Genomic DNA, 19,332 nt, shown 5'->3' with positions numbered 1-19,332 from the left:
TGGAAAACTTACATGAAATAAATTTGTATGTTTTGTCCTATTAATCTGCCTTTGTCAGTTTAATGTTCAGACCCAGCCAGGAACCCTAAGAGTGGTGGGAAAATGCTTTCCTTCCCTGCAGTCGCAAAGGTATAAACATGGCTTTATATGAAACAAAGCAATGAAACAGTGAAAACTAAAAAAAATTCACAGATGGTTGAACATCTCTTTAATAAATACCAGAGACTATCTGTTCTTTCTTCTTTATTTTGTAAGGAGACTGGCATTTGTCAAGACATGGCAGTAGATGAGCGGGTTTCTCATTACATTTCCCCTGCAGCATAAAGTCTGTGGATGTGTTTCCCTCATCATCCTAATTATATCACCAGATGTTGCTCTCATCTTTCTTTTTTTTGCTTTAATGGGACATAGAGTCTCTATTTTGAAATTATCATTTATTTGTCATATTTGTCAAATGCTTTAAACATTACATGAGTCCTTTATTCGCTTTTGAGAACATTCAGTAGTCTAAAAATGTAAACTTGACATGAAGGCCAATGATGACTAAGTTAGAATTCATACCACTAATTATGTATACTACTACTAACTATACTGTGCTAGTATAATTATCCTAGTATTCTACTTAGTGCCAAGCTTGAGTCACCCATTTTCATTGTCAGTATAAATGGAGTTTTCACAGGAAGATGCTCATTGGAACTAATTGATATCTAAAGCAAACTTTAAAAAATAGTAATTTTTATAGTAGGGGAAGAAAGGTATTAAAAGTTAGACATTGTTAATCATAAACTACCAAAAGCTGAATTGATATAAAGTAATTTAATGCAATATTTTGGGGAAAATCTAATTTCCTAAATTAAAAAAATTTTTGATTTAGTCATGAATAAATTTGAATAAATTTTTTTCCTACGAATCCACTCGTTTTAAAAATCTTTTTTTATTTCATTGTGCAGTGCAGAGTTAAATTTTTTTGAGGAATGTGTATATGTTTGTGTGTAGAATTTATGTGTATGTGACATATGCATGTATAATATATGCAGTGTATAAATGTGTATAAGCATGTATAATGCAACTACACTGAAATAAAAACGGACACCTTTTCTATGGAGAGAAGAAATTTAATCCATTCGCCATTAAATTAAGCAGAGAGAACTAAAACTTCGTTAAATAAATAGTTGTCTAAGTTACCACTTCCATATTATCTTCTTTTAAGGACAAGCTAGGTGAGAATGGAGTGAGACGTCCAGAATAAGCAGGACAAAAGGAAGAAGTGGAGCACATCCTGACAAAAGGTGAAGAGCTGTGGTGCCACCGGAGCGGGGAGAGAAAGTCAGCCAGGGGGAGGGGGCCTGAGGGAGAGGCGAGGCCCCGCCTTCTCTCTCCCTGTCTGGTCACACAACTTGATTTTAATAAGTTCCTGCCCAGGGCTGCCAAGTCTTCTCCAACTGAATGTGTCTTTTGCACCATGGCTATTTCTAGCATCCTTTTCATCTCCAGAGGGTTTGAAGATTATGTTTTCAGTGTTGACCCACTTGGCTTCTAGACTGCGTCTGATTTCACCAGTTAGTGGACACGTCTGTTCTTTCCACAGGGCCACTTTCCACGGTATGAAAGGTTCTCTCTTTTTTGTTGTTCCCCCCAAAGAAAGCTTTCTTTTCCTTTTTGCTAATGAAGATTCTCTAAAGTCAGTGGAGTTTGCTGGGGTGTGTTCCTACGGGTTTTCTTTTTTGAGAAACTGCTACATTGCTTCTAAGTGCACCTGGATGTGTAACAATGTGTTTTATTTAACAACCCAGGAAGTCTAAAGGCTATAGTTATTTTAACTTTAGGCTGATACTTTTCTCTTTAATGTTTGTGTTAAAGATTTTCCCCTTGAATATAGGTATCTCCCAATTAATATATATACATATATATCATCTGTATTTCAATTATATCTATATTTTTCTCTATCTAAATATGTAACTTTTCCTTTACTCTCCTCAAGCAACAACATGAATGCTGAAGTTAATGACAGTATGATATCCACCATAGATGTCTGGCCTACTCGTTACATGGACAAACCTCCCCATCATGTGGACTTTCAGGATATTGCTACTAAAGTCAAAGCCATGCTATGTTCTTGCAACTACACACATGAATTAATTTTAAAGGAAGAGGATGATTCCTTTAAATGAAGAATCCTAGTAGATTCTTATTTTTTTATAACTCATACTATTTTAGTTTTTTCTGTGTGTCAACCAATATTCTCAGCACCTTAAATGGGCCATTTCATTTAATCATTCCAACAATCCTGTAAAATAGATTCTCTTACATCTCCATTTCTTAGATGAGAAAATTGAAGCTAATCTGAGATCAGAGAGACCATATGTGACAGTCTGAAATTGAGTTGAAGGTCAAATTCAGTTACCTGGATGAGATATCTCTTGCCTCAGGGCTTCCACATAAAATTCAACAAGAAGTAATGGCATCTGGATAAATATGAAATAATAATAGTAATTTATGTTATTTGAGAACCAACAATGTGTCTAGGGCCTTTAAATATTCATCATTATTTTGCCATCTACCCGAGCAGGAAATGTTCAGGCCAATGGTGCCAACCACCAGCATACTATGAACTGAGGTCATTCTTGCTCCAAAATGTGTATGGTTTCCACACTAAACGCTATATAGGAAATATGAGATTTTCTCCTTAGCAAAGTTGGTAAGATTAGCTACAATTAATATATCTCTGCACCAGCAGATCCATCTCCCTAAGGGAAGACAAGAGACAGATGGGAGATCTTAATGTATCTCTCATATAATTCAGCTTTGCTTTTAGTATGCTATTAAGAATTAATTAAGAATTAATGCACTCTCCATTTGTCTGAGAAAAAACACAAATGGCTTTTTGGGATTGTGTAGATCTAAAGTGCTTGAAAAGTGAGTCTCATTTTGATTGAATTAACTAGAGATGTTACTGAAAAGGATTAACTCCATTATATATCAAACACAGCAAACAAGAATAAACTTTTCCTTCTTTCCTTCATTCATTAATTTATATTAATTGGTTCAATACATATTGACTGAATACCTACTATAGGTAAGCTTCAATGCTTCTTTACCTTAAAATCTGGCAGCAAGCCTATGATATTGTGAGCTACAATTTTCCAGCACAGACAGGCAAGAGATCAGTGATCATCCAGAGAAGAGGGTCTCAGAGTTCTGAGCAGAAATGTAAGAAGAGGCTTTCTGGGAGAGCTGCCATGTGTGTAGGTCTTTGGAGGAAAGGGGCCAGTGACAGGTGAAGATGGCAAAGGGAACAGTGAGACCCTTGCAGAGGATGCCTCATGTGCAAAGGCACAGCAGGAACAGTGAAGTGCAGGGAAGGCCAAAAAGATGAGCTGGGGTTAGACTGTGCAGGGCTTTGAGTGTAAGCTTTACCCGCAGACCAGCGGTTCCCAAGGTGAGATCTCCAGGCTAAGAGCACTGGCTTCACCCAGTGCAGACTTACTGAATCAGAACCTCTGGGGGTAAGGCTGAGCGAGCTGCAGTTTAACGGACCCTCCAGGTGACGCTGAGGCATTCGGCAGGCCGAGACCCAGCGCCGCAGCCAGCCCTCCCACACTGCTCCGTGTGCTGTGAATGAATGTCAGGGGTACTGGAAATGCAGACCTGCCCAGTCTTCAGGGTGGCTGAGCAGGCTCTGGGGAAGCTGGAGCTCCTGATGGGCCAAATCTGGCCTGTGGCCTGTTTTGTGTGCCACTTCCGTCCCCCTAAGCTAAGAATGGCCTTTCCATTTTCAAAAGGTCATAAAAGAAAACAAGGAAGAGGAGGACGAAGAAGAAAATGGTAAGGAAGAAGGAAGAGGAAAAGGGACAGTTTGATGCAATGTGGCCTGCAAAGCCTGAAGTATTTAGGGTCTGATTCTTTACAGAAAAAGTCAACTGACCCCTGGTGCAGACAAGGAGAAACTGTTTATAAGAACAGCAATAGCTTCAAAGCATGAATTAAGGAGATTTAATATGATAATGGGGTACAGAAAAGAAAAAGTGAGAAGAACTGGGAGCAGAGCAGCCAACTGTAGAACAAAAGCGAGCTGGTAAAGACCTAAACAGGGCAGTTTTCTTTGAACACAAAGAAGAAATGGGTCTCTAATGCTTATAGAAACAATATAACTTAACTTGCAATTGGCCAAGCCCTGTGCCACAGCAAGGTTCTCAACAGTGGAAGAAACTGTAGACTCTGTGCCGCTCGGTAGTCCCTCCGTTCGGTTTGGATTTGAGCGCTTTCTACAGTGGCAAGAGCGTGAACTAGTGTGAACGTGGAGAAAAAAATCGCATGTTTAAGTGCTTAGTGGGTGTTTAGAATTATCTCCATGATACTGACTTATTGTTTAGAACAGTGATATGCATAGAAATCATCCAGCTATCTTTCAGAATGCCAATTCCAGTTTTGTAGTTCTGGATGGAGCCTGAGATTCTAACATTTCTAACAAGTTCCCAAGTAGGGGTCACACTTTAAGTAGCAAAGATTTAGACGTTTATGGCAGTGGTTATTTGAAAAAAGCACAATTTTAAGGTCATGGTTTAAGCATGGGAAATAATTCCTGTCTTTAGAAATCAAAGACAACTTGTCTGCTGTAATATGATTTCATTGGTCACTAAAGCCCACCCATCCCTGATCTTGGTCACTGGAAATTCTGCCCTCTCAGAGGGGTAGTTTTTCTAGACAAGTGGCCTGGATATGGACTATAGGTAGAGTGAAATAAAGGGTAGAAAAGGAAGGTAATGGTGTGGTGGCTAGAGAAGACAGGACAGATGCAACCACAGTGGCCAGAGGGAGTCTGCCTGGTGGTCTGGGGAGTCACACCCCTTAGACTTCCAATCCGGGCTTCTCTGCTTACTAGCTGTATGGCTACACAAATGATTTTACCCCCTCTGCCAAGGCTCCTTGTGGGGGTAACACTTCCTCAAAGAGTAGGTCTAGGGATTAAAAAAGAGATAATGTCAGAAAATAATGTAATATAGTAGTGAAACTACAATAAACTCCTTAATGGTAATATTTAACTCAGAGATAAAAAAAAAATATGCATCAGCCTGAGATGCACAGGAAGCTTTCCAACTAACCCAAATGTTAAGCAAACAACCTAGAAATTTATTAATGTTACTAAAGGACAAACAGCCCCAATTACAGCTTTAAATATACTTGATTTGGTCCTTATATAAGATTTATATCTTAAATATCTAGGATTCCTTTAAAAGAAATGATAGGTAAGTACAGATATGTAATGTGGGTCAGTATCAGGCATGTGTTTTTTAACTCTAAAATACGTATTATTTTTATAGTTTAAGGCTTGCTTTAAATGGTGGATAAGCTTTGTAATATTTAGAAAGGCAATTAAATAGAAGACTTACGATAGCTTCTAAAGGCAATAGATGTTTTATATCTTAATTATATTTTTAAATTAAAATATTGCCTCTGAAAAGCTTTTTAATATTAGGTTGAAATTTATCATGGAATCACATTTAAAGTAAAAAGTTCAGTTAAGTATCATATATCTGATGACTAGATAAAATGTTATATTTCCGTTCAGAATGTTCTGGCAACATGGAGACACCACCTGAGAGGTGTACATATTGTACCAATTACTCAATTATTGAAATTTTAGGTCTTCACCTTGACTCGATGCTCTTTGCTTCTATACTGTTCTCCAGTGCTACCTTATTTACATTGTCCTTCTTTACAGAGATTTCCATTCCACGGTGCTTCTGCCCCCCTACTTAGATGTAGTAGAAGTAAATAAATAAAGGTCTTTGGTGCCAGAGAGACCGAGAACCAAACCCAGTTTGGAATCGGCCGCTTGAGACCTGCATGGCCTTGGACAAGGCTCTTTCTCTGGTGCTTGTTTTCCTTACTCATGTTGATGGCCACTTTTCTTTTTTTTTTTAGCTGGATTACTGAGTGTTAGAGATAATATTTGTTAAGTGTTTACATGGAGGCTGAACATAGAAAACAGGCAATGTGAGCTTTTATTAATATTTGTTATTGAAGTGTCAACTCATGTGCCACCTATTCTAAGATGTCTTCTTAGAAGCACTGAGAATGGAAGAGGTTTTACCTCCCTTAATATCCAGAGGTACATTTTCTTTACATCTGGTTACTTTTAAATCTGGCATTCTAGCTGTTAATGTGTATAGGTTATCTCCTCTATTAGATATGAAATTTCTAGAGAAAGGTTTCCAGATTATTATATGCAGCATACTTCCAGGCAGGAGCTTGCAAATAATGGGAACAATAATAAGGTGCAATGAAATTTCTTTAATGGAGCAAAAAATCACTTTCTGACAGAACTCATATCAAAACTCATTTCTATCTGTTTTTCACTGACTTCTCCAACTTTTCAATGTCCCACCAAATTGAATTACATCAGATGCCATATGTTTCACAATATTTTGCTTCAGTATGATTTATTTAACAATTATATATAATAAGAAACAGAGAATCACAGCAATAAAAGCACAAGAATTGTATCTTGTCATGTTAAAAACTTAATAGAAGAGGTACTGGTTACAGGAAAAAGCATATGAAATAGATTTATGTTGGGGAGCTGAGACTAACAATACAAAACAGGACACTCACAGTGCAGCCACCTGTCACCTCTCCCTCTCAGGATGGATGCTATGCTGATGTTTGCAGAAGGAACGGGCACTGGTCACGTCCGCCCCAACCTCCCAATAACTAGCACTAATTAGTAGCTGTCTTAGGGAGAAGGAAGGAAGGAATAAGGAAGATAAGAAAGGAGCGAAATAGAGTGGGGAGAGGAAGGAGGGAAATAGGGGCAAAGGCAGGGAGATACATTAGACAAAGAAAAAGTGCATCGACAGCGTGACAACGCTTCTGAAGAACGTTTTCTCCCTTCCCTCTGGAATTTCAGTCACAGTGCTTAGGAAGTTATATAACCTGGAAAATTAGGTTAACGCCCATATACAGTAACTGATGAATTTGTTATAGTCTTCTGTTTTCTTTTTAGTAACAAAGACTGTAGATCTTGAAGTATAAATAGGAGCAAAGTGGACATGTTTCCTACAGGAGTCAAGAAGCAGTATTTCAGTTTACTTCTCCCTCCAGAGATTCTCTGGCTTTCCTGAGAGACAACTGACTCAAATAGGAACAACAGTATATAGACCTCCCAGATAGGTTCTATTTTAAATGCAGAATATTTCTAACTGGTAAGTAGCTCCTTTAAAAAGACATTGAAAGCAGTAGCTGTAGTTTCTCCATAAATAGAAATAAAAAGTTCACTTTTGAAAGACAAGAAGTCACCATAATGTACACAACTATAAATTTTCCCTCAACACATTGTTACAGATCTTTGCTGCTTACATTTAAAGCATCAATTGCATTATGATGTTTATTATACAACTCAATTGTTTAGCTGTTTTCTACACAAGATTCAGATGAAACAAAAGCTAAGGGACCTTATTCACAGACCATTTAAAAGCATTTTATACAGTCTATGCACAAATGTCTTAATTATACAGATGCATACCTAATATGCATATAGAATATGGCTTACACATTAAAAGAGACTAAGTTGTGAGTTATAAAATCTCACTACTCAGATTTAAATGCTTCTGATTGTATCTATTTCTAAAATATTGCTTAGCATTGTGGAACCCATGAAAAAAGCAGGTACAGAAAACTCATAGGATAGATATGCCCTTCTTCACTTTATTCTTTAACTGATGGCTATGCTTGATTTTTTTCCATCAGACTTCCACAAGGACATACTCACTTCATCTCACAGTCATTGAAGTGTTTGTATAAAAGTTACACCTAACTGTACTAGACCTTTCCTGTCGGCAGTCACAGATAAAAGCAGGTTCAGAGCAGAGGCGAGGCTCTGCACATGCTCAGGCACACGTGACAGAGCAGCGGGGTCCCCACGGCTTGCAGTCCGTTCCGTGTAGTACAATTACAGTCACGGCAGGTAATACTGCCTGTACAGAAAAGCGTGGGCTTCCAAGATCACAGATATTTTTTAATACACACACACACACACACACACACACACACACACACACACACACACACACTTCTTGTCATTTATCCCTTGGCCTGAAATAAATGTTGTTCTGTCCTAATGGGATCAACACTCCCGAAGGTAAATTCCATTCTCAGGGCTAGCGTCTGTCTCCAACGGCTGAGGGGCCGTGTTATCTTGGATTGCTGTTAATGTGTAACTTGCACTGTGATGACGCCAACGTAGGCTATGAATTAGTGCTTTGAAACCACGGGAATGGATGCAGGCGGGTCCACTGGTTTCAGAGACCGTTGTTTCCTGTAGGTTCCTGGTTTGTGAGTCACAGTGAAGTGTTCATCAGGTCACAGACCCAGGGCTACATGCTCCTCTGGTGTCAATGTCAAGCACAGCTGGTGAACAGCCCCACCTGTTGTTGTGTTCCCACGTATTTAACATAACAAGGACAATCTAAACAGCTGCTCCTCAGAGCTGCAAAAAAAATACTCTTTTCTATAATTCTTGTTTTGCTTTTCTTTTGCACAAGACCTTGAAATATTTGTAGTTATAACATTCTGTACAAAACAATGCAAGAAAGTAAATTTTAAAAATGCCTCATCATCTGCACCTGTATTGCATAGTCACCTATGCTCTTACGGGTTCAAAGCGATGAAAATTTAAAACTGTCCAACTTCTGTCTTAAAAATTTCTCTGGCTTCATGAAAGAAGCCAGATCAAAACAATCAAAACAAACTTTCCTCTGAGATTGTTTTTTTGTAGGAAAAACAATGGCCAAAAGCTCTGGCAGCAACTTTGAATGTATTTATTTGGCCAGAGTTACTAATTCCAATTTATGCTCTTCTTACTAGTTCTTTACATAGATGAAAGTGGCCTGATCCAAGGGTGTGTTCAAAGAGGAGAACAGAACTTCGTCGGAAGTTGAGGATTTAGGAGGTTTTAGTGCTGTTCTCATTATTCTGAAATAAAATCCAAATGAAAATGAAGATACATTTTAGTCATAAACAAGCATCAACTTTTGTGTGGTAATTCTACATTGGACTTGATAGACCTTGTCAAAAATAAGGGTTTTATTAGTATGTAACAGATGTTGTTTTTATATCAGTTGGAATTCTTTGTATTTCTTCTTCTGTGTGTGTGTTTGTGTTTGTATGTTTTAATCCCAGTAAAAATTATTGTTCATTGGATCGGAAGTCACAAATTCAAGCAGTTATACAGGCCTGGCAGGTAGTATTAAATGACTTAAGTGGGCCCATGTGAGCATAAAACAGCTTGAGTCAGCAGGACTCTAATAAACTAAAGACCATACACCATCTATAAAGACATTTAAAAAGGTGTTTTGAATCAGTGTGTAAGTCAAACAAGCCAAATGCACAGACTAAATCCAGCTCACAGCCCATTAGTTTTTTACCTTCTTGGCCAGTAAACTCAACACTAAAGAGCAGGTCTTGGTAGGAATAGGGAAAATCTCTCTTTCAAGTGTAACAGGTCTGATACTGGTTTGCTTTTGAAATGCCAGAAATCTCTGACATATCTTTCACGATAATATGATAAATGATATGCCAGCATCTTTTAAAGCAATAAGGCAGTGTGGCATTGTACATCCAACTCCAATCTCATCCACTTTCATTAACAAAATCATTTTTAAAAATTTAAGCAAAACTGTCCACTTTTGTGGATAGAAATCCTGGAGAAATTAATGGTGAATTTATATAACACTGTGAAAAGTAGATTTCAAAGGTTGTTTTTGCATGAAGTGTAGTGTTGCACATTGATTTGTAAGGTTTCAACATGGCACACATTTAACTAGGCCTCAATATTACCTTGGGAAAATGTCCCGTTGGTGTCTGCACACTGAGTGTGAGGCAGGCAATGGTTTTCAGAGATATGGTCAGCCTGTCCTGAGCTCTATACCTGCCCTGATGGTGGCCAGTGAAAGAAATGGCTATAGGTCACAAAGTAGGTGTGGTCAATATGCAAAGTGGGAGCCTGCAGGCAAAATTTGACCCTCACATATATTTTGTATGGTCCACATAGTGTTTCAAAATACTGTGTGCCAACATTAAAAATGAGAAGATTTTATGTTTAAAAAAACTCTCTTCACCAACAGAATACCTGGAAACACTGGCCCCCTCCTTCTTGCGCTGTGAAAATATGCTGGAGGCAGACTAGCCGGATGCATGCCTCACGTTCAGTGTGCTTTGCCCACTCTGTTTCCAAGGCTGTCAATTCCTGTTACCTCCCAGCCACTGTGCCTGCATCACAGTTGCCGACTGGCACCACTCCTATGTTGTTTGACTTCCTTCATTTAAGAGACCTGCCTGTTCTTTGAAGGCATGTAAATTTCACCTAATGAAGGCTGTGATTCCTGTAAGATTGTGCACTAAAGAAGGAGCTTCCTAAAACTGAGAAGAAACTTACAGGATTTAATTGATCCTAATTGGGAAAAAAAATTGTCTAAAAGTGTGCTGGAGTTTGAATATGGAGTTTTTAGAGTCTCAAACTTTTCCGGCTATGGGGGTCTTGGTAGTTGAAAAAGGAAAACTAGACTTCATCAACTGACAACTGAATCCCATTGAAACCTTTACTGAGGAGATGCCAGAATTTTATAGACAATTTATTTTTTGCTTTAAACATCTTCATACACTGAACAGTCATTTCTTACAAATGTATTGGTGACCTGTGCTCCCTACACACAATTTTTGGAAACTTCATAAATATTTCAGCTCTATATCGTAAATGCATAGGAAATACTGATTTTAAACTTTTTTCTTTTAAAGCTATATAGTATACACTGGTTTGAAGACATCTGATAAGAAAGAATCTCACTTAATTTTATTTAACTCAGTTTTCTAATGGTATTTATTTTACAATAAAACCTTCTATACTTAAAATATCTATAAATATGCCATTCAATTAGTTTTTTTCCCTCTAAAATAAACTTTGAGGGCTCCATCATCCATCACCAAGACCCAAGAACTCTTCTAAAACAGCCATTGGCTGTGAAGGCAATAATTTTATATTTTAGATGGATGGTATGGAGAGAAATATTGCTGTGACTAATATGAGACCATATATTAAAATTGTTTAAGACCCAGAGATGGGTCTTAGTTGCTGAGCAGCTACTTTGTGGCTTCAGTTCTATCCAAGTTTCATATGTAAAATAAGAATTGGAATCACTAAACTCTGAAATTATTGAGAACTAGATGAGGTAACACATGTGAAATGTTCACCACAGTGCCTGACACTTGATAGTTGCTACTAATGAAATTATTATTAATAAAAGCCTTACAACCAACTCAAAAATACCAAAAAATGAGTCATCTTAAAAGCTAATCACATTTGAATTATTTCATATCTACAGCAATAATTGAGGCACCACTAATCACATCACAAAGGTTTTGTATGGCGTCCTCAGCACTTTTTCTTGCCCCTACTGTCACACCAACAGCAAAATTCCTTATAACACTTGGGTTTTTACTTTTTAAAGGAGACACTGAGCCATCTCCACTATAAATACACATCCCTCTCTTCTAACTGCCTGCATTTCCTCTGTAAATCCAAGACAGGTTCGCAGCTGTACTGTACAGAAATATCAGCAGATGGGATTATTACAAATTCAGATTTCCAAGGAATCACTCACAGAGTCAATAATCTGGTAGATCAAAAACAAGCTCTAGAAGCTGAATTTTTTTGAAAAAGAGCCAGTAATGCAACTGTTCACAAAGTTTAACAAACAGTAATGTTTGATACATGATATATACTTGTTTTATTATTATTACCCAGTGTAAACATTCATATTTCTTAAATGATATGGAAAAATAAGTCAGTATTAAACCTCCCTATGGACTGCAGCTTATTATTTTTAAAGGACGAAAATGTCTCATGATGTATAATTTTTACTGATGAGTAAATTAAGAACTCTTTGAAAAGGTAAATATTTAAGATTTTGCTTCAAAATGGAAGACAGATTAAAAAAAAATGATCAGGAAGGCATTGAAATAAGATAACTTTCTCTCTAATGATATTCTACAAAACATTCACTTCACCAATTAGATTTCTTATCTGAAAAATAAAATTACCTCTCATGTTTAAAAGGACGGAAGCCTTTAAGGTATTTCAAACCTATGACTGTGTATCAGCGTGTTTTTCTTCAGCATTTACATCTTCTGAGTTCTTATGAAGATCAGGTTCACCTAAAAAATAAGCAAATAAGTAAACAATAACAAAATAGGCCTGTGAAAAATACTAATAAGTTCAGGAAACAGAATACATAAAATGTGGAAGGCTGGATTTCACAGTTGCTTTTGTGGCACATTTCTCCAAAGATACCACACATTTTCTCTTCAGCCTATGGATTTATAAAATATATCAAGTCATCTTCTGGTGGTTATACAATTCTGTGAAGTTACAATTTTATCTGTGAATACAGAAATGGAACAGATGAGACATGTTTAAACATCTATTAAATCAAATGTAAAATTTATGCATGTTTTTCCTGAATGTTTTTAATGGAAACAAATTCTTTTAAACAAACCCTCTAATGACCAGTGTCTTTTACCTAACATTGCTTAGTTGCTAGGAATTTAAAACAAATGAGTGTAAGAGAACAGTAATGTTTAAGATAACACATAATCTGCCAAAACAAACTAGTGGAATTTATAATCTTAGATTCACTCAGCTTCTATATAAACCTTGAAGAAGAAAAAAGAACACATTAGCATGGAAAATGTTCCAACATTTATAGAGAGGTTGCGGAAGATCTATCAAAAATAGGAATATAAAGCAAAATGTACTACAAAGAGTCTTATTATATGAGAAAGTAAATAAAATTAACAGAAATTAATTTTTGATTCAATTACTCAAAATATCTTGATATTTCAGGAACCAGTCCTAGATGACAGAATGTTCTTTCTGTGTGAAATTTGATTGAAACTATACCAACAGTTAAACTTTGTGCCAATTAACTTTGAGGTAATCCCTTCAATGTGTATTATAAGACTGTGTTGTCTCAGTGGCAGCAGATACTTCATCGAGGTTATATAATTAGTGAACATATAGTACTTATGGAGTGCTACCATAAAGTTATTTTGTCTCCTACTTTCTCTTTAAAATATATTCAATGCAAGGAATTGACCTTCTGACCCAAGATCAAACTTTCGGGTAGTATCATGACTTTTCTAATCCTTCTTAGATAATAAAAACATTGTGTAATTACATTAAGTTGCCAATGTTTCAACTCGGACATTAGAAGGTCTGGTCATGTATAATACACATCAATCTTAAAGCAAAAATAAGATTTCTTTCCAAACTTGAGTTTGTGGCAGAGGCCAGAAGAGGTGTGGAGGGAGGGGTGTGGGGGGGGGTACATGGCTGATTTTTTTTTTTTCTTTTTCATCCTCCCTAACTGGCTACCTTGGCCTCCTGAGCTGCAGAAAGAGAGAGAAGAGGCTGAGAGGAGCAGCAAAGTGCCTACTTGACTAGTCCCATGGCAGGATGGCTTTACACTCACTAGATCAAGCCAGTGTTTAGAGCTGCATCTTCTGTGAACACATTCACGGGCTCTTCAGGGACTTTTTGTCAAGTATCATGTCTGGAGACCTCAACTCCTTGATAGGGGCACGTGAAACTCTGGTTCCCTTACACACTGCAGTGCTTGGATATCATTTTTACTGGTACATTTCCTGCTTCTGTCTGCTGAGATCCTATTACCCTTCCAAATATGGGTGGGCCACACTTGGTTTCTCAAGAAACACGCATGAGGCCTTTTTCCTATAAATTGCTTGAGGAAAGGCTGAAAAACACAGCCTCCTCTCCTATGGCTCACCTGTCACCGTCTACATCTGTATAGTCCAAGGTTCTAAACATTTTTGAATCATGGGCCCCTCATTTAGTTTGGTGAAACCTATGGCATGATCTCTCATGCAAGATTTAGGGTCTTGGCTTAAACTTCTGATTTAATATCCTGTTACTTATGATGAGATTAGAACAGAACCAAAGAGAGTGGAAAGAATGAACTGAATTTTAAAAAGTTAATATAAGTAATTAATTCTCTGGCTCTCAAAACTTTTGAGAGAACATTTTCCAATGGGCAAAGGACACAGAGGTCCACTTATCACAAGATGCCCTCCTATCCAGGGGATAAAGAACTCACCACAAGAGTGGATGAGGAACAAAATCATCAGATGGAAACAATGCAGAAGTTGCAAAAAGTAAATTCCAAAATGACACACAGATTATACCTAAGAATAACTTCATAAGTGCAATTAGAAAAGCAGCAATTACAAACTATGACCAACTCAACAGACTGAAAGTGAAGTGTCTTCCTTGAAAACTAAAATTCCAGATGTTTTCAGGGGCACATACATAATATTGCTAAGCAATTGCATGGCAGCAAGATTGCCTAGGAAAATACTGAGTTAGAGTCCTCAGCAGATTTAAATCACATTACTTTTAGTTAATAACTCTTGAGGAATAGAAGCCTTTACAATTAGGGATAATAATACTTAGAAGTAACTCTCAGTCTAGCATAAAAAAGATACTCATATCATTCTGCCAGAAATAAGAAGTGGTTTGCATTGTTTGACCTGTTAAAGATCACTTTAGATGATCTTCATGGCCCAAGAATGGTCTTTGTAAAACACCTTGAGAACTGAACATCTGTATAGTCCAAGGTTCTAAACATTTTTGAATCATGGGCCCCTCATTTAGTTTGGTGAAACCTATGGCCTTCTCCAAATAAAATTCATAAATCAAATCAAATCAAATACCTGGGATTCCAAAAGATTCTGCTTATATTAAAACATCATTACCAACATATTTATATAATTCTAGTGATGTGATAAAGTCATGTATTTATTTCTTTATTAGTGCATGAAATAACAAGGTCTGGCTATAGGTTTCCTATATAATTTTGAAATAATAATGATATCAAATGATACTTCAAAGTGTCTCTGTGACAATGTTATAAAAATGTCTATGATTTCTATTGGCGTCAAACACAAATACCACAAATGTTATTCTGTGTATTGCTGTTTACAAATGAAGGCAATCCTAAATCCAGCTACAGGTTAGTAAAAAAATCAATCTCCAGGTGTAAAGACCCCACATGTAACAATCCTAGGTTAAAACTTTTAGTCTAGTCTTTCAATTTACAAGTAGGAAACATGACCAGAATATCAAGTGATTTTCTCCAGTGCAAAACACAAATAGATAAGCTGAAGTCAAAACTATGGACTTTTAATTCACTACTATTTCAACAAGATCAAAAAGATGAGCGTACAACTTCATTTTACTGAAGATATTTGCAAACCCACATACATGGGAAGCTACCTCTTAGGAATGGATGCAGTGGGTCTGTTCAAAGCAGGTTCATAGAAGCTTGTTTGACAGCCAGGAAAAAGGAAGGGACAATAAGGGACTTTGGATAATTCTGTTAATCCCAAACAGACTTTTAGGTGTTCATCAAAACCAGTTTCAAATATTAAAGCTTGAAAAAAGTAACTTGTAAAATTATGGAAACATTGTGTTTTTGCTTTATAAATGGTCTGAATTTGGTGGGGCCCGGGGAGGAGAGAGTGGTCATAGGAGGGACCGACTTCCCAAAACAAACAGAAATCCTCTAAATTTAGTTAATCCAGTCTCTTAGTTTATAATCTGAGCTCACAAATATTCCATTAGAATCCTAATATGCCAGCTTTATAGATTATATAAATAATATTTGCAGGGAATAATACATGGAACACTATCAAGTGACTATTGGAGATGCCAGTTGTCCAGTTATGGTCTTGCTGAATTGTTATTAGAAAAATAATCTGGTAGGATAAATTATTTGTACAATTGAAAACATAACAATAATACAACACTTTGTGAACAACTGCTGGTGGTAGCTGCTATTTTAAGTGTTTCACTCATTTAATTCCCTGAATCCTCAGAGCAGATATATGAGGTGGGGTTTAACAATGGTGGAAACTGAGACTTGGGTTGAGTCATCTGCCCAAGGTTTCAAGGTTATCAAGTAACTAGATCCCTGTGCTAACTCCAGAATCTTGACCTTTAGTTCCACCATTTCCCAAACTACAATCATTTGCACGTCACCTTCACCATCTCTACCATCTCTATATGCCATCTATCCTTTCCATTACCTAATATTTTTCTTTAAATTTTAAATCTCCTCTTCTAAAAACTTAAGTTTTGTCTTGAATAATTTCCAAAGAAATAACAAGTTGGATATGTTTGTTGTATTTTTTAATACATAGAATTCATAATTAACAAAATGCCATTTCTTCTTTAGATATAAAAATTTAATAGTTTATATTTCATTCATATATATTTCTGACTTGTCTGACACAACAATCCCTGAATGTAAGAAAATCATCACCATGATCTCTACTGTAGAAGCAAGTAACACAGAAAGGGTGCCTGACTATCGGAAGGCACCGCAGCCTGGGGGAGTTTCAGTGACAGACCCACAAGCTATCCCACAGAAAAATACTCCAGTTATTTTTCCATATTTAGAAGCAAAAGCAAAGTGTTTGAAAAATACTTAGCACAAAATTGGTGTCTGCAGTCTTATCTACGGAAATGCTAGTTCTGAGTTACACTGTATTCTTACTTCTTCATGGAGAGATACTACTTTTGCTATGTACAGCAGTATTTTCTTATGCAGGCAGATCTCTCCAGGTTAATATAGTTTTGTTTTTGGTCCATTTGTATAGACTGCATTGCAAATAACTAAATAACTGCATTGATGATCAAAGATTAAAAGCTGCAGTAGCTGGAAAAATGTCATGCAGGATAAATCAGAGCTTCTGATTCTAATCAGTGTTTTGGCATCTGTATAATAAAATTTGCCTTACAGGTTGGGAATAAGAAATCTTTCACCAGGGGAAAATACCCTTAATATGAATGCATCTTGAGGGGAAATAGTTGTAAGTATGTGTTCTGCCTGAGGATAAATTTAGCTGCGTGCATGAAGGTAGCAGTAAGTGAAGGGAAGATGAACACTATGCCCCAGGAGAGATGAGAAGAAAGTGATGGGGTGTTGAAGAAACGCTCCACCACTTCCCAGATGTACTAGCTCCAACCCTGTAAAATAAAAGGAAGTAATGCCTTATTTCATGAAGTATTATCTAAGATACAAAGCAAGAGATGGCTAAATTATGTCTTGGTCCACTAAAGCAAAACAAAACACATTGATTTATATTAGCAAATTGCAGAATGAAGCATATAACCAAAGCACATGTTAGGAACCTAAAGATGTAGGGAGTTCTACAGGTGATCTGTGCAAAACAAACTCTGTGTATGTTAATCTGCCATTCAATGAAATTTTACTTAACTTTACTGGCTAATACCATGTCAAACAGTCAAAAATCTCAGTGTTTAAGTTCCACTGAGATTAGAGTTTAAACAGTGTAGGAGGTAGTGAGCTTAAAAGAGCTGAGCCTAACACTGAATCTACTAGATGCCTCAGTTTTGGCAGCATGTGGGTAGGAATGTGCTCCTAATGAAGGGAGGAGGGGGTGAGGTGAAAGAGTCGAATATGAGTAAAGGCAGATCAGAAAGAAAAGAATGTGCTGAGGAAGGAGTGAAGCCCAGTTGAAAAAACTTGACTCAGGGCCGCTACCCACTGGCTGGAGCAGTAATTTCTCCTTCAGAGTCATTTTTTAGAGGAAGACTCTAGCACCTATTAAAAAGCTATTGTTCCTGGACAGGAATTGTGTGATTGAATCGTAGATCTTTTTAAGAGAAAGCAGGTTCCGGTGGTAGGGAGATGACGTGAATGTAAGGACACAGATTCTCTTTGAAGGTAGGAAGCAGGGAGGTAGCGACAGAGAAAGAAGGGCTGGGGTAGGAAAGTGAAGACCATCTGAATCACACTTTACTCTAAGGAGTGGCAGGGACCAGTTGTGGATATTTCAAGATTTGACTCTTAGAACAAATTTACTGTGAGAGGCAATGTGGGGCTCCTCGAGTTTCTCAATCATGGAAAAGATGGAGTGAACACTAAGTCTGAGAAGTGTGCCAAAAATTCATATTTTCTTTATCCTTCATAAGTAGAAAAAAATTATGCAAAGAATACTAATTTCAGGTATCTAACATAGTTTCAAACATTTAGAACTTGGAAAAAGTATTTGTAAAATGATGGAAACATTTTGGTTTTGCTTTTAGTATTCTGGTTATTAGGTTTTCTATTTTAAGCTGGACTAAGCAAAAAAATAAAGATTTTAATTGCTTCAGTAAAAACGTTTGTCAGTACATAAATCCACTTCTGTGCTTAAAGGAGAATTATTGAACATAATTGAACTTGTTTTCATGATAGGTGATCCTGCAAAAAACCTGAGGTGTATTGTTCTAAACACAAGCCATTAATTCCCCTTCTCCTGTTCAGTGAAATGAGCAGCTTCTTTCATGTTTACTGGCTCCAGGGAACTATTTGCACATCCATTCTTTGTTGCCATTTTTACTCAATTTGAAAGTTAAAAAATAATTGAAGGTTCTACTTCCATTGTGAGATTTTATAACATAATGCTACTGCTATCAGAAATTATTTCTTAATTAACTCAATGTTAACATCAGAAAGAAAAAGCAATGATGCATGCATATTATGTACCTTCCCACTTAGCCACAATTGCTAGCCTAGGATTTTCCATCAAGTTCTGGGCTCTTATATTTTAAAATGTATCCAAATATAGATATGAAGACGATGTGATCAAATTTTAAATTCTGTGTCTTTATATAAAAATTCTAAAAAGGATACAGTACACAGCATTAAATTTTAGATTCTTGTTAAAATCTGCATGTATTTTGACATGAATGTGTTGTTATATGTTCATTTATTAAACAGTAGGTGATCTGTGTAAGGAAGTAATTAGATTATGAGTAAGAATGACAAACTTTATTATTAATAATAATATCACCAGCATCAACAAAAATAGCAGTTAACCTTCAGGGAATATTTACTCTGTGCCAAGCACTATGCTAAACGCTTCATATGTTTTATCATTTAACCCTCCTAAGGATTTTTTAATTTTTTTAAATAATTTTATCACCCAAGGTCACATACCATCTGAGGAGCAGAGCTGAGCCCTCAACCCCAGAGCCATGTACTTCACCACTAAACTGAAGAGTTTGGTCCCACAGGGCTAACTGCCTGCCCGAAGGGGCAAGTTTCTACTGGATTTGAAAGCGGGAAAGCATTCCTTGCTGTCTGGAGACACGGAATCATAAAGCTGTGAGCTGAGAAATGTTAGGTAAACAGGACATTTTTCATCTTCCTGCTCTGGTAAGCTACGAGAATTCAAAATTCAGTTCTTCAA

The 19,332-nt window shown here is 36.8% G+C and overlaps 1 protein-coding gene across 6 annotated transcripts in view; it reads right to left on the bottom strand.

The window, feature by feature from the left end:
* Window positions 1-6,416: 6,416 nt before the first annotated feature.
* The window catches only part of PDE1A (phosphodiesterase 1A), a 346,655-nt gene continuing 333,739 nt past the window's right edge, over window positions 6,417-19,332 (bottom strand). For all 6 annotated transcript variants that reach the window (XM_036879374.2, XM_036879377.2, XM_057503823.1 and 3 more), the window contains 2 exons: window positions 12,097-12,210; window positions 6,417-8,973 (listed from right to left, as the gene is read on the bottom strand). In XM_036879374.2, the coding sequence (XP_036735269.2) occupies window positions 12,140-12,210 (71 nt within the window). In that variant the 3' untranslated portion in view covers window positions 6,417-8,973; window positions 12,097-12,139. The remainder of the gene's footprint in view (window positions 8,974-12,096; window positions 12,211-19,332) is intronic.

The sequence above is a fragment of the Manis pentadactyla genome, chromosome 6, assembly GCF_030020395.1.
Source record: "Manis pentadactyla isolate mManPen7 chromosome 6, mManPen7.hap1, whole genome shotgun sequence".
Lineage (NCBI taxonomy): Eukaryota > Metazoa > Chordata > Mammalia > Pholidota > Manidae > Manis > Manis pentadactyla.
The sequence above is the reverse complement of the archived record's forward strand: the minus strand, read 5'-3'. Positions and strand labels throughout refer to the sequence as shown.